Source organism: Sapajus apella, unplaced genomic scaffold (genome assembly GCF_009761245.1).
Source record: "Sapajus apella isolate SASKATOON/1434 unplaced genomic scaffold, GSC_monkey_1.0 scaffold62, whole genome shotgun sequence".
NCBI classification, from domain to species: domain Eukaryota; kingdom Metazoa; phylum Chordata; class Mammalia; order Primates; family Cebidae; genus Sapajus; species Sapajus apella.
In genome coordinates this window covers 2754295-2779186 of record NW_022437002.1, presented here as the reverse complement: position 1 = coordinate 2779186, position 24892 = coordinate 2754295, and the positions used below count along the sequence as shown (strand labels likewise).

The window sequence follows — 24892 nt, the reverse complement described above, 5'->3', positions numbered from 1 at the left end:
TACTTCACCTCTCTGTTCTTTAGTTCCTCTGGGAAATGGAGGTCATAACAGTAGCTGCTTTACAAAGTTGTCATGAGGATTAACTGAGAAACCTCATCTAACTCCTTTGCTCCTTGACTGAACCCCAGGAAGTAGGCGCGGTCACCATGCCTGGTTTCCAGATGAGGAATCTGAGACATGAGAGGTGAAGTCACTTGCCCATAGTCACACAGGTAGTTTGCTGGCACAGCAGACTCAGGTAATGTGGCTCTAGAAATTCTGGGCTCTTAGCCATGGTTTCTACTGCCCTGCCCATGCTGAGTGAAGGTACGTTAGCCCTCACTATGACCTTGGAAGATTCTGCAAGGCAGAGAGTCAGCGAGGGGTAAGGACTCTGGGCAGATGGCCCTGCATGTGTGATGGCCTGGAGGCCTCTGAGGAGAATCCAGCTGGGGAGCAGGGTGCGCGTGGAGAGCAGGGCACAATGAAGCCGGGGCAGGGGCAGTGCATTTCATGAGAAACTTGGGGTTGTGGGTGGGGGAAGGATTTGGGTGTGGGATGACGGTGCAGGGCTGGGCCCTTGGACTCAGGTATGCCTGGGCTTGGGGTGGAGCTTCAAGGCAGTGCTGGCTCCAGCCCCTGGAGGAGCCACCCCCTCCACCCACCTGAGATTTCCCAAATTCCAGCTGCGGCTCTGGTTGCTTCTACAGGCAAAGGAGGCCTTGTGGTCGGAGGGGCCTCTGGAGCCCGGGCCAGGCGTTCCCGCCCTCTCAGGGCACACACACCTCCATTCAGCCTGAGCCCCGCCCCTGGGGGGCTGGGGGCCAGGGCGGGCTGCCCCCACGTCAGTCATCAGTTGGGGGCCGCCTGACCCGGAGGCTGGGCGGGCAGCGGGGTTGATAAGACCTGGACCCCACTGGCCCCCACCACTGTGCCGGCTGCTGTCCGTGCTGCCAGAACCATGAGGGGCCTCTCTGGTCCCAGCCTCGTGCTCTGCGGCCTGCTGCTGCTGCTCCAGGCTCCGTGCAGCCCCGGCCTTGCCCCCCAGTCCAGAGGTGAGGGGGCCTGTGTGAGATGGGGACACTGAGCGAGTGCGCCCTGACCATCAGCACTGTGGGCTGGGTACTGAGATGGCAGGGAGCAAATGGGATCCAGGATGGGGAGGGGAGCAGGGCGGCAGCTTGGGCAGCGGGCTGATGCCGGAGCAGACGGGGCTGGTGGTGCTGATAAGGGGTGGGGCAGGGGTGCTCCTCAGCCCTCAGGGACCATGCACGTGGCAGGGACTGTGGTCTTCCAGGGCTCTGGGGAGCAGAAGATATTCAGAGAGCTGGCTGGCCTCTGGAGCTGCACCAAGCCCAGGGCGGAGTCCATGGCTCTTTGATGAGAGCAGACCTGGGATGCCAAGAGCTCATGCCCCCTTTGTGGGTCCTTCCAGCCTTGGGCTCCCTCGGGGCAGCACCACCCTCCAGAGTTTCAGGTTTGGGCACTGAGTCCTGGAATGCTCATTCTTCCTGTACAGATGGGGAAACTGAGGCCAGAGAGGGCCTAAGACCACACAGTGAGATAGCCCCAGAGCCTCTAGGCTCCTATCTACTGCTGTGTGGTGTGGCCAATTCCCTTTCCTTCTTTGGGTCTCAGTTTCCTCATTTGTAGCCTTAGCTAGTAGAGAGCAGGGAACCAGTTGCAGCATGGTTTCTAAGGTCTCCTAAGGAACTCTGATGCCCAGAGTCCCAGTCCAGCGCACTGTGAGATTCCACAACTTGGGGGTTGGGACGGCCCTGCCCTTTCCTCCTTTGGATCAGCTCTGCTCAGTGCAAACTTAGCACGGGATGGGGAGGGAAGGGTTTTTGCCGTGAGCCCCTCCTGACTGCAGGCCCAGGCCAGTGACTGTCATGCAGTAGCTTTATTCTTTCCACTGGACATGTGAGATCACGGAGGCTCAGAAAGGTGCAGTGATCTGCCCAGGGCCCCGCAGAGTGGCTGAGCTAGGATCTGAGCCTGGGCCTGAACTCACTTCCACCCTGCATACCTCCCAGCACATGGCACTGCCTTCTTGGGTCTCTGGGGGACACTGCTCCTTGGGGGCATGTCTTGGGGTGCACCTGATCAGGCTGCCGAGGTGGCCACCAGGATTTCCTGCTCCCTGGCCCTGTCTTTGGCAACCCGCCAGCAGGCGCTGCCAGGCTGAGGAAACTGGTTCCAGTTTGGTGATTCACTTCGATGCTCACATGAAAGAGGCCATGTTGACGGGGCACTACTTTGGCTCTCAAGGTTGTGCCCATGCCCAGAGGGCCCTTCCTTGGTGCCCTCCTGCCCAGCCAGGAGAAATAGCTGCCCTTGTTTCTGGCAGCAAGTCTGGGCTGAAACCTAAGCGTGTTTTCAAGGCTGCAGGGTCCTCTGCCACTCCTGGGTACTCACTGAGTGCCTGGCCCTCTGCTGGTTCCTCAGAGCATCCTGTGAGGATGGATTGCCAGCTCACGGTACAGATGAGGAAACTGAGGCTGTGAGAAGTGAAGTGAATGGCCCAAGGTCAGGACTTGGCCCTCTGTGTTTCTGAGCCGGGGCTTTGGCAAGATGCTTGCTGAGTGTCCGCACGTTGGCAAAAGGCCCAGCCAGTCCAGCTGATGTCCGCAGCCTACTGGGCCTGAGGCCTCGCACCTGGACCTAAGAAGCCTCGTTCTGCTCCTCGGCCTAGAGTGTCTTCAGGCCCAGCCCCTCACCTGTGCCCCTGCTCTCTGCCCTGTCCCTCCTGCCCCGCTCCAGGTCATCTCTGCCGGACGCGGCCCGCGGACCTGGTGTTCGTTGTTGACAGCTCTCGCAGCGTGCGGCCTATAGAGTTTGAGAAGGTGAAGGTGTTCCTGTCCCAGGTCATCGAGTCGCTGGACGTGGGGCCCAATGCCACCCGGGTGGGCGTGGTCAACTATGCCAGCACCGTGAAGCAGGAGTTCCCGCTGCGGGCGCACATCTCCAAGGCCGCGCTGCTGCAGGCCGTGCGCCGCATCCAGCCGCTGTCCACAGGCACCATGACCGGCCTGGCCATCCAGTTCGCCATCACCAAAGCCTTCAGCGATGCAGAGGGCGGTCGTTCCAGGTCCCCCGACATCAGCAAGGTACGTCCCCGCCACCCTGCCAGGATGCTGCTGCTTGAAGGCTCCCGCTAAGAGTTATAAGCTTTGCCTGCATACACCTGAACTCGCATGATGCCCCGTGAGGTGGCCATTTTGTAGCTGGGGAAAACTGAGGGTCAGAGAGGGGTGGTCATTAGATGGAGGTCACCAGCTGCAAGTGGCAGAGCTGGGATTTGAAGCCACCTTTACCCAGCCTTTCCATCCCAGAAGCTCACAATCATTTCAGTTTAGTTGACCTTGGCTCCCCGACCAGTCAGCTTCTTGAAGACATCACAGACAGGCCAGATGCTTATGGGAGGAATGAAGGTGTGGATGCCACCACCAGCCTGTCTGGGTTCATGCCCTGCTCCACAATACCTGTGCCCCCCTGAGCAAGTGACGTCATCTCACTGGTCCCCAGTTTCCTCACCTGTAACATGTGAGTAATGACAACACCTCTAAGTGCTGCTATGAGGGCCGAGTTCGTAAGCGTAAGACACTCGGAACAGCGCCTGGCAGCGAATAAGCCCCATCATGGCATTCGCTAATTTTTAATTTCGGAATCCTCTGAGGGCAGGGGCTCAGAAATGGAAGCGCTGTGCTGCCACCTGCACTGGCAGTGAGGACTCCAGGGAGTGGGCTGAGCACTTCGCAGGCCTTGTGCCCTCACTGTCATGTTCAGGGCTCAGCACAGAACCTGAGGTTGAGCCAGTGCCCTCTTTTCCGGTGGCACCCCACAGGCTCCAGAACTTCCCCACCACAGCCCTCGTCAGCCTGAGTCAACACTTCCCTGCCCAGGGCCCCAGCCCAGGGAGGTTCTCATACCACACTCTAGCACGCAGTGGATAAATGAGCACGGTCCTGCTTGGAGGTGGTATCCCCATTTTACAGATGGTGAAACTGATGCATAAGGGGCTTAAGCAACTTGCTCAGCCATTAAGTGGGAAAAGTGTTCACAGAGACAGCGGCATATAATCCCAGCCATTAACACCCCTCAAAGAAATGATGCGTCAGGCAGCCTGTTAGTCTTGGGGTGACTGAGAAATTTCAGCATGGGGTGTTGTAGATGAAGCTGACGGTTGAGGTGGTGAAGAGGGTGTGCTGGCCTGAGGCAATCCTAATGGGAGAGGGTGAAGAAGATGGGGGGATGACTGCAGCGGGTACATTCTCCAGAGTTAACCAGTTCACCCCAGTTCAGACCTGTGGCCTGGGGTGGGCGAGTGAGGAGAGAGCTCCTCCAGCAGGTGACAGAGGGGCTGGGGGCACTGGTGCCACTCCAGGTGTTCAGCCTGGAGTTCGCGTGTGGGGGACCCAGAAGGGGGGGAAATCTGAACACTGGGTTGCAGGCGGAGAGTAGGGGCTCGGGGAGGCAGTGGGCCTTGGGATGTGGCAGTGAATAGTCACAGCTAGGTTTTCAGTACCAGGAACCCAGGCCCCTGGAGGGGAAGAGATTGTGCAAGATCACTCCCCAGGGAGCCCAGGGTAATGAAGGTAAAAATAATAGTTGCCTTTTGTGGCTTCTAACCAAGAGTGTTCTCACTCAACCTCACTGCAACCCCTTTTTACAGATGAAGAGACTGAGGCTCAGGAAGGTGATCTGTAACTTGTGGAGCTGCATTTCTAACCACGGGCTGTCTAAACTGCATGCCATCAGGGCAAGGAGTCAGGGCCTGGGGCCAAGGATGGGACCCAGGAATCAGAAGCAGACCCAAGTCAGAAGCAGAGAAGCAGCAAAGGGGGCTAGGTGCCTAACCAAGACTGGCCGAGCTAGGTGCATCCAGCTTCAGGGCGGATGCAGGCAGGGGGTCACGAAGCTGGGTCTCAGCGTCGGAGTACCCTGCTTCTCTCTCTTTCCAGGTTACAGACCAGAGGAGTCTAGTGGGAGGAGAGCAGGCAGATTCTTTCCCTCTCTGAAGGGGCATGCATCATCCTGGGGAGTGGAGGAGGAAAAGGGCGCATCTTCCTTGGGTTGGTCCCTTGGGCATCCAGTGGGAGTGGCGCTCCGTCTGGTCCCGGGTCCAGGGTTCTGGGGCTTAGAAGCAGGACAGCGCAACGGGAGACGGCGGCCCCATCCCTTAGCCTCTTCTGCCATCTGGTGGTCAAAGCTCAGAACTGCACCATGTGGGACTCGCAGGACTACATCACGTGGGGCCCACAGACCTGCACCAAGTACAGCCAGGGGACTCTCGGACTGGCCTCTCCGGGGCACGAGGGGCGCGGCACGGCTCCCACAGCCATCAGTCTAAGGAACCTGCCCTCAGCGGCCTCAGTCTGAGGGGAAGGCATGGCCCTGACCTTAGAGGGCCCAGTTTGGCGATGGGCATCACATCCGGGCATCTGGGAACTGCCTGCCCCAGGGAGGCGACGCAGAAGGGAAGCCCCTCGGCCACGTCTCTCAGTCAGAGGAAACGGGTCTCCTTTATGGCCAGCCAGGTCCTCTTCCCCGGGGCGCCGCCTGGCTGTGCGACCCCGGCAGTCCCTCCGCCCCCCTGACCGTAGCCTCCTCTCCTGGACAGTCCGGTGGGCTTCCCAGAGGCCCGGCGTCACACCGCCCCGTGTGTCGCAGGTGGTCATCGTGGTGACGGACGGGCGGCCCCAGGACAGCGTGCGGGACGTGTCTGCGCGGGCTCAGGCCAGCGGCGTCGAGCTGTTCGCTATCGGCGTGGGCCGCGTGGACAAGGCCACGCTGCGGCAGATCGCCAGCGAGCCGCAGGAGGAGCACGTCGACTACGTGGAGAGCTACAGCGTCATCGAGAAGCTGTCCAGAAAGTTCCAGGAGGCCTTCTGCGGTGCGCGGGCAGGCTGGGACGGAGCCAGGGCAGGGGCGGAGACAGAGAGCGCGGCGGGGTGGGGCCAGGGCAGGGGCGGGGCCGAGGCGGAGGCGGAGACAGAGATAGTGTCAGGGAGGGGCAGGGGCGGGGCGGAGGCGGAGACGGAGGCGGAGAGAGTCGGTGCTAAGGCGGAGCAGGAGCGGGGCCTAGGCGGAGTCGGAGGCGGAATTAGTGACGGGGCGGAGCAGGGGCGGGGAGAAGGTGGGGCCAAGGCAGGGGCGGAGACGGGGAGAGCGGTGGGGCGGGGCCAGGGCTAGAGGCGGGGCCGAGGCGGAGGCGGAGACCGCGAGAGTCAGTGCCGGGGCAGGGCAGGGGCGGGGGCGAGGCGAAGGCGGAGACGGAGTCAGCGCCGGGGCGGGGCAAAGGTGGGGCCAAGGCAGGGGCGGAGACGGGGAGAGCTGCGGGGCGGGGCCAGGGCTACGGGCCGGGGGGTGCCGAGGCGGAGGCGTAGACCGAGAGAGTCAGTGCCGGGGCGGGGCAGGGGCGGGGAAGAGGCGGAGGCGGAGGCGGAGACGGAGAGCGTTAGCGCCGGGGCGGGGCAAGGGTGGGGCCGGGGCAGGGGAGGAGACGGAGAGAGCGACGGGGCGGGGCCAGGGCTGAGCTGGAACGTAGCCATGGCAGGGGCGGAAACTGAGAGTCCCCGCTGAGGCGGGCCAAGGCCAGGGGCGGGGCTAGGGCTGAGGTTAATACAGAAAAAGTCAGTGTCAGGGGCGGGGCCGCATCAGAGGGCGGGGTCTAGCCGGGGCGGTAGCCTATAAAAGGGCGGGGACTGCGTTACATGGCAACATCAGGGCGGGGCCAGGGCTAGGGACTTTTTCTAGGTGGATTGGGGTAGAACCTGGATGAGACTGAGGTAGTGCCAGTACCGGGGTTGTGGCCGTAGCTGGGGCGGAGCCTGATACGGAGGAGGTTCTCCAGCCCCAGGTTAAGGGAGTTGGGGAGAGACGATGTTAAGACCCCTTTTATGTGGCGGAATCCTGGCAGGGACTAAGGAGGGCCTGGAGCCCAGGAAAGAGAGCGCCCAGAAAACCTACACGTGTTGCTGTGTCGGGAGTTTTGCGTGTCGGAGTTTTGCGTGTCAGAGTTTTCTGTGATGCGGGAGAGTTGGAGGGGCCTGGGTACTGGCAGAAGGTTCAGAGCCCTTCTAGGAGGGGAGGTGTGTGTGGGGATCTTTGGGATGTGGCCAGCAGGGGCGGGGTGTCCAGTAGGACAGGATCGGGGCCAGGGCAGGGACTTTACCCATTTATAAAATGGGTCTAAAAAGAGCATGCACGTTAGTGCTCTGCCACGGGCTCTGAGCACGTTATTGCTAGGATCATTGTAGGTATTTGACAGACATGTGCTGTGTTCATTGTTTGCTGTTCTAGGCACTTGGGTATCTTGATACAGGAGTGAATTAAACAGATTAAAGTCCCTGACCCTTGACCTTTACCTTTTTAGTGGGACTTGTAATTTTAATCATCAGTATTATGACCTTCTTCAGGGATCTAGGCCCTGGTGCAGTGACCCCAGACCTGGGCTGAAAGTCGGGGGCCTGGGCCCAAGTACGTTGGAGGCCTTAGTTTCCCTGAGTCTGGAGGGGGGCCTGGTATCCACAGTCAGTGACGGACAACCTGTCTGAAGTGCCCAAGGCTCTGTGATTGTGAGATCTGAGCTACCCCTTGTCCCCGCAGTGGTGTCAGACCTGTGTGCCACGGGGGACCATGACTGTGAGCAGGTGTGCATCAGCTCCCCTGGCTCCTACACTTGTGCCTGCCGCGAGGGCTTCACTCTGAACAGCGATGGCAAGACCTGCAATGGTCAGTGGTGTGGACGCAGGCTCGCCCTGGGCAGGGTGTGGAGGGATGGTGGTGAGGTTTCAGCAACTCCCCAGGGAACCCATTCGAGCCTCCCTGCACCTTACCTCTGAACCCATCTTCAAAGCAGACAGTTGCCTTTCAGAGTCTGGTGAGAGACAGATGCCTTTGAGAGTTCTCACCTGACTTTTGTCCCTATTTTCAACACAATGGGTGGTGGGTTTAGTGTGGTGGAAGGACTCACATAGTCTCAAAATCAAATCCTGGTGCCACCACTTCTGAGCTGTGTGATCTCACAGCTGTTGGAGTTTCAGTTTCCAATACTGTAAAGTGGAACCAGTCACCTTGGCTTTATAGAAGCAGTTCTGAGGGCAAAATGGAATGATCCTCAGCATGGAGCTTGGTGTGTGGTGGGTGCCCAGCCGGGGAGCAGGATGGATGACTATGTTTTTCAGCTTCATCCGCTCGTCTTCCTGCCCTTCCCAGTCTGCAGTGGTGGTGGTGGCAGCTCGGCCACTGACCTGGTCTTCCTCATCGATGGATCCAAGAGTGTGCGGCCAGAGAACTTTGAGCTGGTGAAGAAGTTCATCAATCAGATCGTGGATACGCTGGACGTGTCAGACAAGCTGGCCCAGGTGGGGCTGGTGCAGTACTCAAGCTCTGTGCGCCAGGAGTTCCCCCTGGGTCGCTTCCATACCAAGAAGGACATCAAGGCGGCTGTGCGGAATATGTCCTACATGGAGAAGGGCACCATGACCGGGGCTGCTCTCAAGTACCTCATCGACAATTCCTTCACTGTGTCCAGTGGGGCTAGGCCTGGGGCCCAGAAGGTGGGCATTGTCTTCACTGATGGCCGGAGCCAGGACTACATTAATGATGCTGCCAAGAAGGCCAAGGACCTCGGTAGGTGCTGCCTTCCTGGACCCTGGACACCACTCATGGCCAGGGGTACACACAGGGTACACACATGGCCAGGGGTGGCCCATAGATTATCTTGGTGTCTTCTGATTAGTGCCCTAAATCCAGGTGTGTTTGAATAAGGAGGATTAGTTAGTCCAGTTCTCTCTTACACCCATAACAAAATTGAGGACCCAGAAAGGTAAAGTGCATAGTTTTGATGGTCCGTTTGTAAGTGAAGCTTGGAATTTTTCCAGCTGGATATTCCCAAGAACACATCAACTGTTGGAAGGCAACTCTACTTTGGAATAAGCCTGAGCTTCAGTTTTGCCACCTATTAAATGAGGAAAAAAATAACCACCAGATGGATGGTTATTAGGGTTAAATAAAGCTTGCTGTACAAAGGTTCCAGTACACGAAGTCTGTACAGGGTCTAACACAGAGTAGAACCTCAGTAAATGTTGATTTCCTCATTGTTCTTGTTCCAGGCATTGTGCTTGCAATTCCAGCAGCTGCCAGCAGGAGGTGTGTGGTGTTGGCTGCCTAAGCATTCCCCAGGAGGCTCAGCCACATGGCTGCCCATCCCCACATCCAGCCTTACTTGTCTTGTTCCTCCTGGCAGGCTTTAAGATGTTTGCTGTGGGAGTGGGCAATGCTGTGGAGGATGAGCTGAGGGAAATCGCCTCAGAGCCTGTGGCAGAGCACTACTTCTATACGGCTGACTTCAAGACCATCAACCAGATAGGCAAGAAGCTGCAGAAGAAGATCTGTGTGGGTGAGTGAGGCCAGGGCTGGCATTGATGGAAAGGGCAGGTGGGGCACTGTGTAGGTGGAGCTATCCTGGAACTGGGTGTGGGTGGGGAAAAGCAGGGGCTGAGGCGGCACCAAGAGTTGGCAGAACCAGAAGGTGGGCTGGCGAGCACAGCTCTTACTACCAGCAAACATGCTGAATGCCCATTACGTGGCTGGCACTGTTCTCAGTGCTCTCTGGATATGACATCATCCAATCCTATTTGGTAAGAATGTCATTATCCCCATTTTACAGATGGGAAAAATGAGGCCAGAGGGGTGGAACAACTATTAGTAGCTGGGAGAGCCAGGACTTGATCCCTACTGCCTTTCTGGTCTTTTCTGGTGACCTCACCAGCTGGTTCCTAGTGGTAAGGAGTAAGGGCTTCAGAGTCAGACACGCCTGGGCCTGTGTCTTTGCTCTGACACTGTTGGCCATGGGCAAGTTATTTCACTTCTTGGATTCTTCACTTGTAAAACGGGATTAATGACTGCAAACCCAAAGGGTTGGGGTGAAGTCACTGAGGTGACATCAAGGCCCCTAATGGTGTCCTTCATGTAGCAGGTACAGGGAGGCGCTTGTAGTTCACTCTCAGGGCTCCAAGGGACCAGGAAGACGTTCAGGGCTCACCCCTTTATCACTTCTTAGGGTGATGTCTCAAGGACTATCTATGTCTTCCTGCCTCCTCAGGTCCCCTAAGCCCCTCACTCTTCCAAGACTCCTGAGTCCTGGCCCCGGGCAGTGATGGTCTCCCCTCCCCCTCCCCCTGGGCAACCACTCAACAGTTCCTCTCTCTTTCCCACTTCCCTGTCTCCTGCAGAGGAAGACCCGTGTGCCTGCGAGTCCCTGGTGAAATTCCAGGCCAAAGTGGAAGGGCTGCTGCAGGCCCTGACCAGGAAACATATCCCTTCCCAGAGGTGGCTGGGGCCGGGGAGGGGTGCAGGCCAGTTTTGGCGGGGGGGCATGGCCCAAGTGTGGTTGGTTGGGCAGGCTTCTCTTTGCCTGCCTTCTGCTGATGGGCTGCATTCTGGCAGAATAGGCTGAAACCAACTTGGGGGCAGACCCTGTCAAAAACAGAGACTCCTAGAAGGTAAACAGAGAAATTGAGGCAGAAGCCAAGATCTGGGGACTGGACACACACCAGAGTCCTGGACATGCTCTGAAGAACATGGAGCCTGTGGATGCCCCATTTCTCAGGCTCATGGCGATGTGCCTGACCCCAGTACCCCCTCAGAGGTGGGGCTGAGCCCCAGGCGTTTCCCTTGGCTCAGCCAGGACCTGGTGGGGGACCCAGCAGGGCTAAACCTGCAACTGAGCAGGGCTGGGCACTCAGGGCTCACAGTGACTGGCTGCACTTTTTGGAAAGCACCATTCTGAGGACAGTGGATGGGTAAGTTCTGACAGAGGGGAGAACGCACGCTGTAGTGGGGTGTCGCAAGGTAACAGGAAGCAGGGGCCTGAGTGCAGGGCCACACCCATCCCTGCCCTGCTCTGGCCAGCATGCACCTCTCCTTAACTCTGAGTCCACTGGAAGCTGTGAGTAAGCGGCTGGCCATCCTGGAGAACACAGTCGTCTAAGGCTGCCTGTTGCCACTACAGCCTCTCCATCTCCTCACCTCAAGTGTGGCTCCAAGCGTCCTGTGCGTGTCCCCTGTAGCTTCCCTGTAGCTTTGCCATTTTAGTGAGGGAGGCCAGCCTGGGAGTGGGAGGGGGTGTGTCTGGGTGTGCTTATTGGGAGTGTGTGATGGCATCTGGGAGCACCTGTGTGTGCATGTGCGTGTGTGCCTGAGGATGGGCATGAGTCCGGAAGCCAGAATGTGAGTGTGAGAGTGACAATGCAGGGGTGAGTGTGACAGGGACTGCGTTTGCATTTTTTCCAATCAAAAGCTTAATATATTCCCATTTTTTTTAGTTAACTCTTTGTTGACTCTGAGTGCTGTGAATTTCTTTACTGATTTCTCTATTCTCTGATGAGAAACAATGAAATGTGATTTAACTTAAGCACTGAATGGGGCTAGAGGCAGTGTGGTTATTTGGGGACCAGGGAAAAGGATGGATGAAGATGCTGTGGGAGGGGATGGTTGGAGGGATGGCAACAATGATGGTGATGGTGATGACAGCGACCACACCAAAACCAGTGATGTTTGTCCCGACTTTTCAGTTACAAATTCATTTCACTTCCCAGTAATCCTACCCAGAAAAGGCTCAAATCGTCCCCATTACAAATGGGAAAGCTGAGAGTCTGAATGATGAAATGACTTGCTCAGCAGTGGGTCAGTTGGAGAGATAGGACTTGAATCTAGGACCGAAGAACATCAAAAGAAAAAGGCATCAGGGAAAAAGGGCAGTGACACCAGATAGGACTCATTTGTTCATTCATTCATTCACTCATTCATTCAGGTACCACGTACTTACAGAGCAGTGGGGGGGATGGTGGCGTATGAGACAGACATAGTCCCTGCCCACAAGGGACTTAGAGTTGAGCAGTGTGCTCATGTCACCCCACCCCAGTTAGAGGAAAAGAGCATGGGTTTAGGTTGTACCAGGGCTTTGTGCCTCCTCTTGGCACCTGGGAGCCCATGGGGTGAGAGTGTGAGTGAGATGATGGGAAGGGCTCCAGCCTGGGCCTGGGCTGCCCTAGGTGCCTCTCCACTCCCGCCCCAGCATGCCTTGTTGGAGTTCTGTTTGTTTCCTATCTATTGGCGACTTCATCCCCAACCCAAAACCCCCAAGACACAGCAGCAGCCCCACCTCAGAAACCACACAAAGGAAAGATTCCTGGCCCCATGTTCCCTTCCTCCAGCCCTACTTGGAGTCTGCAGGTCATACCGTGAGATCTCAGCCACCTCTCCCAGGCCCCTCTGGACCGGTGCCCCTCCAGAATCTCCATCTCTGGCTTCTCAGAAGGGGAGCTTTGGTGACTTTGTGAACCTACTCTTGTTTAATAGAGCATTTTTAGTGTTACTACTAGTTTCACACTTGAGAGCATGTCTAAACGGCTTTTACGAGAAGCTCAGACCACACTGAAAGATCTTCCGCAGAGGCAGTTCAAAGAGGCAGAATAACAACACCAACAGTACCCAAGAGGCACATCAGCACAACAGCACAACGACAGCAGAGTGATTTAACCAGGACATAGCCACGCTCGCCCCCGTGACCTCACTCCACCTCCTGCGCGGTTCACCAAGCCCTTTCTCTGTGCCCATGCCTGGGGTAGGAGTTATTCTGCTGTCCAAGGAGGCTCCTTGTCACAGCCACCCAAGGACTAATTACTCTGCCCATCCTTCCTTCTGAGATTATCCACCCCCTCTCCTCCCCACACAGGTGGGGCAAGGGAGAGGCAGGTGAGCTGGTGTGGACGGAAAAGGCTCAGCAGTGTTTCCCCAAGGAGGAGGAGGGGGTCGTTAGCTGATGCCATGGCCTGGGAGCTGGTGGGCAGAAGCAGCAGATGTCCCTGATGAGTGGAGTGAGAGATGGGGTGGAAGCCCTGTCCGGGAATAGGACCTCGTTCTTCCCTGCCTGGTGGGTGGCGTAGCTGGCAGGACCTTGTCACCAGGCTCCGAGGAAGGCAGGCACCAGCTTCTTGGGGTCTTTCCAACCCAAACTCTTGCCCTTAACTCATCAGTGTTCTCCCCACGGCTACTCCAGGTTCTCATGAAATCCGTCCTGTCCATGGACTTCCCACGTCTCTCTCTGCTCTAGGTCTGATTTACAGAAGGTTATAAATGAATCCCAGAAAGAAAGAAAACCGGCATCTCCCTAGGGCAGCTGTGGTCTACTGACAGATGGCACGTTACTTTGTAAACTATAATTTTGTTCTTTTTTGAATTTTGTATAAATAAACAGGACTAAAGTAATTAGGATTGTTCTTTTCTTTCCTCAGGCCTTGGGCTACAATGGGAGTCTCTTGGCCCCTTAGTGCATTGGTTACGAGGTTTCAATAACGGGTTTGTCTTTGTAATTACAGTTCATTAATGGATTTACAAGGGAGAGAAGATGGTGAATTCTGCTAAGGGGATTGTTTTGCATTTCTCCTCTTTTAATTATGTGGTTTTCTCCTGGACCAGTGATCTTTGAAAAAAGGGGGTGGGGGTGGAGAGTTCTAATGCCCCAGCTGTTCCAGATGTGAATGCAATCAATCCAGGAGAAGACAGGAGCTGCTCAGGGCTTCCTGATACCTGAGGCTGGGCCTGTGTCCTCTTCAGAGACGCCTGTGAGGCTGGCAGAGGGCGGGGGTGTCCTGCTATTCAACCCTGGTTTGCATCAAGGTATGTTGACAAGGGAGGAGACCACTCTGTTCATGGGGCTATGGCAGCCTTGGAGTATTTGGGGTCAGAATCAAGTTTGGGTCACCTACTGAGTTATTGTTTCTGGATGATCACTGTGTGCTGGGTGATATATACACAATTTTCAGTTCAAGCTTCTCAGTGATCCTTTTAATAAACTTGTTTCGCAGACAGGGACCCCAGGGCTGCCAGATGTAAAGTGTCACATGGACAGAAAGCCACTGGGCTGAGATTTAAACCTTGAAATCTCTGCCTCCCGAATCAGGGCTCTTTCCAAAACACCGGCCTCTCTGAAGTTCAGCTCACTATGGTGAAAGGGAGTCCTATTCTTTTCTCCACAGGTTGGGGCTATCACTGGCTAACCAGCCTTCCTGCTTTTGGGCTCTTGTTCTTTAGTCCATTCTGCACGCTGAGACCAGTGTGATGATCCTACAGTGCCCAGCTGATCAGGTCACACCTCTGCTCAAGAATCTTCTTTGGCTCCTTACTGCCTCCTAGATACAATTCAAACTTAGCCTGACACCTTAGGTTCTGTATGATCTGGCTGCCGCATACCTCCTTCTCACTTCTCACTGTGATCTCACAAGGCCGCATTCTAGAAACGCTGAACTATATGAGGTTGTCATCGATACTCCCATTGTAGAGATGGAGAGACGGGCACAGAGAGCTAAAGTCACTTGTGGAAGATAGAACTCCCAGGGATGGAGGTCCTGAAAGGGTGGCACTTTCTAGGCTGTGAAACAGGGTGAGGACGAGGGTGTGGGGGTGTGTGTAGATATCTCTCCACTTGGGTCTTGCTCACCCTATGGTGCTCCAAGAATCCCAGGCTTTGCGATAGAAGTCAGATTGAGAAGCCTCGGGTGGTTTTTTAATTCTCCAAGCTTCCTGAGAACCTGCTGTGTTCAGGGCACAAGCCAGGTGCTGACGACAGGGAGACAGTGATCAACTAGATAATGTCCCCGATCTCAAGAGGCTTCTGGTCTATTTAACACAACAGATGGGACCGGAACACCTGAGCAATGATGGTAATAAAACGACAGCCTCCCTTTATTGATGGCAAATGTTGTGCTGGGTGCACATCGCTGTTCTTACTCAGTGAGGAGTAACAAGTTCTGAGAGGTCAGATAAATTGTCCCAAACTGCACGGCAAGAAGCTGCTCAAATGGGATTTGAACGGAGGATGGTTGGGCTTCAGAGGCTGAACTTTGTCTTCTGCAGTGAGCTCCCCCTGCTCTGTGATTATAATGGGGGAAGGGCTAGCGGGCCAGGGCCAGGACGAGACACAAACGGGGGAAGACCCTGGAAAGAGCTGGAGATGTCGAGACCAAAAGCAGCTACCAGTAATAAGGGGCCAGTGTTTATCGAACACCTACTATGTGCCAGACATCGCTTTGGGCACTTTTCATGGACTAGACCTCGATTTGATTAATTCTCACTGTAATCCTATAAGGGCTTACTCTTAATAATTCCATTTTACAGATGGGGACACTGAGGCATGGAAGGTTTCAGTAGCATGTCACTGTGCCCCTTCTAGTCAGCGGTAGAGCTGGGACTAAACTGATCTCACAGACTCCTAAGTCAGGTGCTCTCAACCACAGCACTCACCGAGCTGACCTAATGCAGCTGCGCATTGACAGGTAGATATGATGTTAAAAAGGAATAACGGCATAATTGAATGTGAGGGGGACCAAAAGTAAATCATTCATTGCTTTACTCATCCAGCAGTGATTTACTGAGCACCTGCTTTGTGCCCAGCACCGGCTCAGGCCCCAGGGCCCCAGCCGTGAGCAGGGTGTCTGTTTCTGCAATCACAGCCCTGCTTTCTCACAGAAGCCTGACTACGAAGCAGGGGGCAATGAAGTGTGGGGGCGCTGCAGACACAGAAGTGCTGAAGAACATAAAATGAGGGTGTACGGGGGACGGGTGGGGTGGGTGCCCTGGCTTTGGTCCTGGGGGAACCCAGTGTGAGCGTGGCGCAGGCCTGTGGTTTCCAACTTGATTGTGATCTAGTGCGCAGTGCGGGGTGGGGCCTGGAGTCAGACAGGTGGACCTTCCTTCACAATCGTGATGGCAAAGGCTTGCGTGCTACTTAACAGTTCGCAAACACCAGGTGAATTCAGTATGGTTATCAGCCCCATTTTACAGAAGGCACATAGGCTTGGAGACGGGAAGAGACTCACCTGAGTCATGCTGCAGAGGAGCTGGGATCTGAGGCCGAGGCTGTTGGACTCTGAACTTCCTGCTGTCCCTGTTCACCCTTTGCTGTACTTTGGCTGATGCTTTCTGAGCCCATTTGCCCATCTGTGAAATGGGCTCCGGACGCGGGGTAACATCACCTCAGGGACTGCCTTGGACCTTGGAATTATGGATTGAAAATTTTTTTTTAAAATTTACTTATTCTTTCTTTATTTTGTCTGGTCTACATTGAAGGTGTACAGCTTGGTGTTTTGATATACGTAGTGAAATGATGACTGCAGTGGAACGATGTGATTTGAATGGGGCCCGAATGGCTGGCTTTGAGGCTGCTAGGGAGGAATCTGGCCATAGGATGGCACCATTGGCCCAGGAATGGGGTGACCGGGCCCTGCTGGGGGATGGGGTTCGAGTTTGGTCACTGAGAGCTGGGCTAGTCCCTGTCACTGTGGCACCTGTCGCACTTAATCTGTTTAATCCCCTCCTTCCCAACCTCCCTCCCAAAGCTCCTGAGGGGCCGGTGACGTCTCTTATGGGGACGGTTGTACCCCCCAACTGCAGCCTGGCTTTGCTATCCCATCCCTCACTCTGATGTCCTGGATGGGGCCTGGCCAGAGGCTTTGCTGGAGCAGGGGGTGGCTGCTCAGATCTGAACATTGGGGTGCAGTGGGGGCCAGGCAGGAGCACCCCAAGGAGGTATCTTCCTGTGCCCTACCCTCCCTCGTTCCTATGGGCAAACTGCTGAGTGCTTTGTCCCCAGATCAGAATTTAAGTGTCTTCAAGCCAAAAAAGCTGCAGCCTGGTGGGGGAGGGGGATGCTAGAGACACCGAACAGGGGTGTTGAAGGGGGCCCACCGCAGGCACCTTGGAGAGACCACCGACTGTGCCGTCCAAAGCCCTGGCGTGGTGGGCTCCGTCCCTGGAGTGTCCTGTGGCCTTGGCCACGTGACTGCAGCTCTGGGGCTCAGTTTGCTCCCCTGGGAGATGGGGAGAATGATCCCCCTCACTGAGGTGAGACTGTGAACTGAGGGGACGGGTGCAAAGTGCAGAGCACGGGCCGGGCGCCATCGCTGGTCAAGACAAAGCTGCACCTTTGTGGCAACAGCAGCACAGGGTCTGCGTGCAGACTTGAGGCTCAGGTCACAGGTTCACACCAGGGCTTCAAGGAAGAGGAGCCTCTCCTCCCCCATGGAAAACCTACACCAGGTCAAAGTGTCTCCCTTCCCATCACCCCACCAGGGTGTGGGGTGTCTCACGTGGCTCTCTCCTTCCCCCTCCTTGTGAGGTGCAAGCAGCTGCCCTGTCCTGTGAGGGTGGTGAGGGTGACAGGGAGTTTGCGGTTGGGGGAGTCAGGGGGAAAGTCCAGGTAGTGTCTAGAGAGTGGTATGAGGGTGGGTGGTAGGGGGCATGTGCCAGCACCCAGACCAGGGATGGGAGAGCAGCTGGGCTGGGGTGGGGGCACTTAAGGGGCGGAGGGGCTTATTCAGCACAGGACACGGGGCCTGATTTTCACTGTGTGGTCAGCAAGCTGGGCCATCCATGGGACTGGGCAGAGCTCCTGGCTCCATGCTGGGTGCCTGAATTTTGGAGACTCGGTGGGGAGGTTGAAGTTCCCCTCACCTATTCTCTGCAACTGGAGTTCCCTCTGTGTTTCTCCAGTGCAGACTGCTGTGCCGAGGAGGCTTTCAAATGCAGAGTCCCACGCACCCTGATTTAAGGAGTCTCCAGGGGACTGTGCCCAGACCTGGGTGTGACATGTGGCTCCAAACTCAGGCCCTGAGTGACCTCGGCAAGTCCCGGTCCCTCTCTGAGCTCTGTTCCACTGACAGCACAGCTGGCTGTGTCAGGTACTCAGAAGGGATTTTGTCCACGCGGACTGAGCCTGGCATTCCAGCACCAGCTGTGGGAACTCCGCCAGCCGGTGTTCGCTGAGTCGCACTCAGCCTCTCCTCAGTTGAGGCAGCTCTGCTCCCCAGGGGCTTGACAAAGATACATAGTGAGTGAATGAGTGAAAGCATGAACCTGCTCTCCCTGCTTTCCCTTCTGTGGTAGTAATTTATAAGTGGTGATTTATAATATAGTATCTACATAGTAGAGACTACGTAAGTGTATATACGTATGTGCAATACTTGTATATTATAGAATAAACAAATAAAGCTGGGTGTGGTGGCTCACGCCTGTAATCCCAGCACTTTGGGAAGCCAAGGTGGGCGGATCACCTGAGGTCAGGAGATTGAGACCACCAGCCTGGCCAACATGGTAAAACCCCATCTCTACTAAAAATACAAAAATTAGCTGGGTGTCATGGCAGGCACCTGTAATCCCAGCTACTCGGGAGGCTGAGACAGGAGAACCACTTGAGCCAGGGAGGTGGAGGTTGCAGTGAGTCAAGATTGTACCACTGCACTCCAGCCCACCTTGGGCAACAAAGAGAGAAACTCCGTCTCAAAAAAAAAAAAAAAAAAAAAAAAAAAAAAAAAAAAAAAGAAATAGGCAGGACAATCACTTGAACCTGAGAGGCAGAGATTGTAGTGAACTGAGATTGTGCCACTGCACTCCACCCTGGGTGACAGAGCGAGACTCCATCTAAGATATATGTACATATAATGTATGTTGTTATTTAATAGTATACTTGTGGTATATTGCATAACTAGTAACTAGTAAATATAAATTTATAAACAGCTAACACATTTTAGTGCTTATGATGAGCCAAGCATTTTTCCAAGAAAAGCCTAACTTTCTTTATTCCTCACCCCTACCTCGGGAGGTAGGGCTGTTTCTGAAATGCCTGCGGTCTAGGTCCTGCCATTTGCTGCACAGAAAGTCAATCACTGAGACAGCGAGTGCTGTCAGAGAAGGCGGCTTTAATTGGGTGCTGTAGCCCAGGAGATGGGAGATTATTTTCAAATCCTTCTGCGACCAACTAAGATCGGGGCCTTCTACAGCAGGGAAGAAATGTACCTACATGCAGGAAAATAAGAATTAGGGAGGGTAAGGAGGGGAAATTGGTCAACAGCATGCAGGCGGTCACGGAGGCCAGGATGATGGGTGAGGCATCTGGCATCTCGTTGTCCGGATGCAGTGATCAGGTGAGTTTCAGCTCCTCGATACTATCTGGGGGTCCTGATGGTTGGTTTCCTGAGAAAGGAACTTTACTAAAACAATTGTAACATTCTCGAGTTTTAAGACTGGGAGGGTCAATTCTATGTCTCTTCAAAAGAAACCAAAAACCTCAGTTCTAACAGACAATCGGGCTGGTTTCGGGCCTACCCCAGGTTCACAGAGGGGGAAAGCAGGCTGACGGGACAGAGGAACCTGCAGCAGCAGGTCGGGGCTGGCGCTGGGACCCAGGCCTGTTCACCCCACATGGCCCCTGGGTCTTCCTTTGTTGCCTCAGGTGCTTTTTGGGGCACCTCTGGTTCACGGGCTGGGGTCTCGCCCCTGCTGGCTTCATCATTGGGCCTGCTGCCGTGCGGCCAAGTCCCAGCTACAGAGCAGGCTGGAACAGACCCCTTTCCCAGCCTGGCAGCCTTCACTCCTGCCGGGAGGCCTGTCTGCCTGCCATCCTCCTCCCCCCATGGCTGGCACAGCTGCTGCTTGGGCAGGTCGCCACAATTGGAGAAGGATTTTCCTCTCTTCTTGGTATCAGATTTTCCCTTGCAGTTTCCTGCCTTCGTTCCTGGCAGGATTCCTTCGCCTGAGGACTGCAAGTGCCTTTCAACCACTCTCCTGTGAGTGGTGCAAAGTGAGAATTCTGTCCCATGCTGAGGGCTTTTTCCAGGAGTTAGGAGTATTGGGGAGTGCATGTGGAGAGCACCCCAATGTGCAGTCCATTCTCAGGGGCCCTTGGGTCCAGCACAGCCCTTGATCCCTCCGGCAATGGGCCTTCCCGCATTGGGCCCATTGTCAGCTGAGCCCCCTCCAGCTGCCACAGAGTTTCCTTTGCCCAGCCTGGGAGCAGCAGGCGTGGGTGGGGCCTCCCTAGGAGGGAGAAGAACCGGCCTTGCCCTGGGCTGGGTTGGGCTGGGCTGGGCTGGGAGAGGCCGGGCCACGTCCACTCGGGATGCTGCCTCCTCCCTGGTCTTGCCGCCTCTCCAGCAGCAGCTGGAGCGGCTCAGGGAGTGGGGTGTGCTCACTGCGATACGAGGTGACCATGGGCTGTGCGTGCACCAACATTTTATATTTCATACTTTCCCAGTCATGTATGTATTTTATAGTATCAGGAAAAAACCCACCAGCAATTAGCGCATTGAAGCCTTGATTTCATGGATATCATTGCTCAGGGTGAGACAAATGGAAAACAGAGGGCCTATTTCAAGTGGATTAAAGGAACGATTGAGTCAACATTGTGCAGGGGGAGGGGACAGCAAAAATCATGAAAGTGTCAGAGAAGCTGCTCAAGTGTGAGGGGCGCCGATGAGGCCTCTGAGCCCCAGAGTCAGTCACCCGGGGCCAGCCTGGCTCTGCCTGGGGCTGAGAGGCCTTGGGCAGGTCACTGCACCTCTGTGGGCCTCAGTTTCCTCATCTGTGATATGCAGTGAGCAGTAAGCAGCTCGCAGGGTTGCGGCGAGGGTTGATGAGATGAGGAGGGTGGCGTGCTGGCAGGAGCTTGGCACAGGGTCAGCCCAGCCAGGGCAGCGGAGGTTGGTGTGATCATTATGATTGTCATCAGCACTGGCACCACTGTCTTCCTCAGGGGCTTTATTCTGGGTGAGGTGACTGACGGCTTTCAGAGGGGAAGGGGCCGAGAGCTTGTCACCCCAATCCGCAGCAGAGCTCCATGAGGGCCATCCCCATCAGGGCTCTCTTCCTCAAACTTCATAGCCCAGGGCCAGGCAGGCCTTGGTGTGGGACCCACTTGGCCACCCACTGGGTGATGACACAGCTTCTTGGAGCCACCATGTCCTTGATTGTAGGCTGACACCCCAAGGCCGACTTCATGGGGGTGACCAAGGAGAGGCAGGCCAAGTCCCTGGATTGCTGCAGGGCTTTTTTCTCTGAGATTTTGTCCTCCATGGGGGAAAGATCTGTTGGTCTGGTGAGGACAAGTTTGGTGTAATCTCTGGGGCATCTGTCCCTGCTCTGATTTTCAGATATGTAGTCTGACAATTAAGCCAAAATTTCATCCTACCCATACTAATCATCATTATTTACAAGGTTCTTAGATACCCTGAGGCTCTCCAACATGTCTACTCACAAGACGCGAGCTAAGTAGCGCTGAAATGTAAATTTAAATCAACAAATATTAATGGAACATTTGGTAAGTCACATTCATCCATCCATTATCCACCCTCCCATCCATATCCATTTATCATCCATTATCCATCCATCAATTCATCCATCCATCATCCATCATCCATCATTCATCATCCACCCCTCTATCCACCATCCATCATCCATCCATCATACATCATCTACCATCAATTCATCCATCCATCTATTTATCATCCCTCCATCCATTTATCCATCATCCATCCATCCATCCACTAAATGGCAACTGAGTATCTACTATGTGCCGGTATGGTGGAGCTGAACAAGATGCCCAAAGTTTTTGCCAGCATGATGCTTTAGTTGAGCAGAGAAACTGGTGTTGATCACATGTCACCTTGATGTGTAAGGATGGCTGTGGAGGGGAGCACAGGCTACTGGGGATACCCCTGGAAAAAATCAGGGAAACCTACCTGGAGGAAGGGGCATCTGAGCCAGTACTGGCAAGACCAGGAGTTCATGGGTGAAGAGAATTCTTCCTGGTCCTGCCGGTGCTGGCTTAGATGTCCCAGATGAAGGGGGTGTCAGGGGTCTGTCTAAGCAGAGCTTAGCATTACCTGGGAGGTGCTGACATGGGTTGGTGAGATGGGCCTAAATATCAGTGATGTGGCTGCTTGGATTGGGGTGGAGGGGGAGGTGACATCCTAAGTGTGACAGTCGCATGTAGGGTATGAGTGGGGAGGCATATGAGCAGATTTGGGTCTCAAGGTCCCTCTGATCACCATGTGGGTGTGGACAAGACTGAGACAGGGAAGGAGTCAGTCCCGAGGTGGGGGCTGCAATGCAGGCAGGAGGCCGTGGGGCCCTGAGTAGGCTAGTGGCTGCAGGGCTGGGAGAAATGGGCAGTTTGGAGATATTTGGGGGTTTCAGTCTTCACCTCAGTGTTGAGTGATGGGAAAGTGGAGGGAGGCTCCCAGGTTTCTGACTTGGGTGACTGGCTGCTTGGGGGACCCTCATTAAAGCCCTCATGTAGAGAAAGAAGCAGGTTTGGGGTTGGAGATGCTAGATGTGGCTGTATACGTGGATGCCCTGTGGGTGTTTGGGGGCAGGTGAGGCAGGTCCTGAGCTGCAGGTGAAGGTTTGGGGTGATTGGGAGATACATAGATGACAGAAGCTGCAGGGAGTGATGAGCCCTCAGGGGGAGGAGTTGAGAGGAAGATCAGGGGAGAGGGCCTGGAGCGGAGCCTCGTGGTCCCTACGCTTCTGGGACAGGAAGAAGGACCAACAAGGGAGCCTGAGGAGTGGCCAGGGGGATAAGATTAAAATGAGGACGGGGTCCCAGGGACCAAGAGGAGAGAAGAGGAGGAGCAGGCACAGGCTGAGGGTTGCCCGGGGGCTAAGCATGGGCCAAGGGTGCCCACTGCCCGGTCCTTCCAGGAGGTCAGTGCGGCCTCACCAGAGCAGCGTTTTGGGGACAGCATGGGGACTGAGGTGGGCAGAGTGTGTGTGTGAGACGAGCTAGGAAGGACGGCGGGCTCAGGAAGTCGGGCAGTGAAGGAAAAGCGAGAAAGTGAGAGAGTGACAGCTGGGGGAGATGTCAGGTTCGGGGTTGGTGTGGGGTGACAGACCTGAGTGTGATTCAGTGCTGAGGGGAAGGAAGGGGCTTAGAGACAGGGATGAGGACAGACAGGTAAAGAGATTAAACATGCCCCCCTTACCACGGACAGATCCAGGCAGTGGGTAGGCGGGGCCAGTCAGAGCAGGCTGGGGCCCCAGACAGCAGGAGGGGACAGTCTCCATCTTCATAAGGAGGAAGGAAGGACCTTGTGGGGGCCAGGAGTTCGGATATTCATCTTCAAGAAATCTAGCAAGTTCTTACTTTGAGGCTTGGATTTTCTCTGGGCACCAGGAAACCATGTCACCAGCTGAGAAAGACAAGAGATGGGGAGGGAAACTTAGGGAGGAGGAGAGAGGGTAAATCGTCCCCTTGGGGACCTGCGAAGTGGGAGGAAGAGCATGCGTCCTTGTGATGAGGCCTCTGGGGCTGACGGCATCCCAGGAGTGACTCCAGGAATCCTCTGGGCTGCTGTGGGGATGTGTGGCATGCATCTGTGTGTTGAGTTAGGGGCTGAGCTCTAACTCAGCTGGACTGATCCTGGGCCATTGTCTGGCCAGACCCCCACCTGATGCTTGAGCCTGAGCTATTGAACTCTGTGGGTGTCCCTGTAGGTGCAGGTGAAGGGGTGCCAGGAAACCTGCCATGAGAAGACTGCCCTAAAGTTCTGGGTTGGGCCGTGCACCAGCTTTGCAGCAGACCCCCTCGCTCCTATTTCCCCTGAAACTCTTCCCCTGAAACTGTTCACTGCTGCCAGAGAGTGCTCTCAAATATGTGAATTTTATCCTGTCGTGCCCCAGCTCAAGAACCTTCTGTGGCTCCTAACTTTCTGTTGGATCAAGTTTAACCTCCTTGGCCTGGAACTCAAGGCTTCTCAGCCTGACCCCAGTTCTTTCAGGCTGTGTCCTCAACCTGCTGTCTCCACCCACTTCCCTACATGCTGTGCCTGGGTCCATCCATGCTGAGCTGCCTGCTCTTCCTCAGATCAGCCAGGCTCTTCTGCACTTCCATTCCTCTGTATGTGCTGTGCCTGGAATGCCCTTCCTGTCTGTTGAGGCTGGAGATGAACTTAGCCACTCTCTCTTGCAGCCCTTCCTGACTTCCTCTTCAGGTTCGTGCCCTCCCTGTGCCTCCCCCAGGACTCCACCAGAAGGGAAAGAAAGTGGGTGACAGATGGAGGGACCACCAACTTCCTCAGACCTCTGTTCAGGCCTGAACTCCAGTCATCCCTCTGCCTGTTGCTAGGCAGAAAGGGCCTTTGGATATCAGCAACAGTGTCTTGTTGGTCCTGGTGTCCCCTTCCAGGGCTGAGTAGCTCTAGGTTGATGCTGAAGAAATCAACAAGAAGATGGATGGACTGATGGATGGATGGATAGATATGTGGATGGAGGAATGGATGGATATGTGGATGGAGGAATGGATGGATATGTGGATGGAGGGATGGATGGATATGTGGATGGAGGGATGGATGGATAGGTAGATGGAGGAATGGATGCATAGGTGGTGGAGGGATGGATGGATGGGTGGAAGGATGTGGATAGATGGATGGATGAAGGGATGAATGGAGGGATGAATGGAGGGATGAATGGAGGGATGATGGAAGGATGGGTGGATAGAGGGATGGATGGATATGTGGATGAAGGGATGGATGGATAGGTGGATGGAGGGATGGATGGATAGGTGATGGAGGGAGGAATGGATAGATGGATGGATGAAAGGATGGATGGAGGGATGATGGAAGAATGGATTGATAGAGGGATGGATGGATATGTGGATGGAGGGATGGATAGGTGGATGGAGGGATGATGGATAGGTGGATGGAGGGATGGATGGATGGATTGATGGAACGATGGATGGATAGATGGATGGATGAAGGGATAGATGGAGGGATGGATGGATGGATGAAGGGATGGATGGAGGGATGATGGAAGGGTGGATGGACAGATAGAGGGGTGGATATGTGAATGGAGGGATGGGTGGATAGATGGATAAAGGGATGGGTGGATGGATGGAAGGATAGATGGATGGATGGATGAAGGGATAGATGGAGGGATGGATGGATGGATGGATGGATGGATGGACAAACGGATGGCTAGATGCACAAAGCAGCCAGGAGTCAGGAAGCAGGAAATCCCCAGGTGAGGAAGGGGTCACAGCAGAGAGCTCAGAGCCCAGCACAGCCTCAGATCC

At 55.2% G+C, this 24892-nt stretch overlaps 1 protein-coding gene across 1 annotated transcript; it reads left to right on the top strand.

Annotated features, from left to right (window-relative positions):
- Nucleotides 1-940: 940 nt before the first annotated feature.
- Nucleotides 941-13253, top strand: MATN1 (matrilin 1). The gene is made up of 8 exons (XM_032247582.1): nt 941-1034; nt 2629-3089; nt 5653-5875; nt 7591-7716; nt 8200-8616; nt 9233-9385; nt 10221-10301; nt 10929-13253. The coding sequence occupies exons 1-8, from the start codon at nt 941-943 to the stop codon at nt 10976-10978; spliced, it is 1605 nt and encodes a 534-aa protein (XP_032103473.1). The 3' UTR covers nt 10979-13253.
- Nucleotides 13254-24892: the final 11639 nt, after the last annotated feature.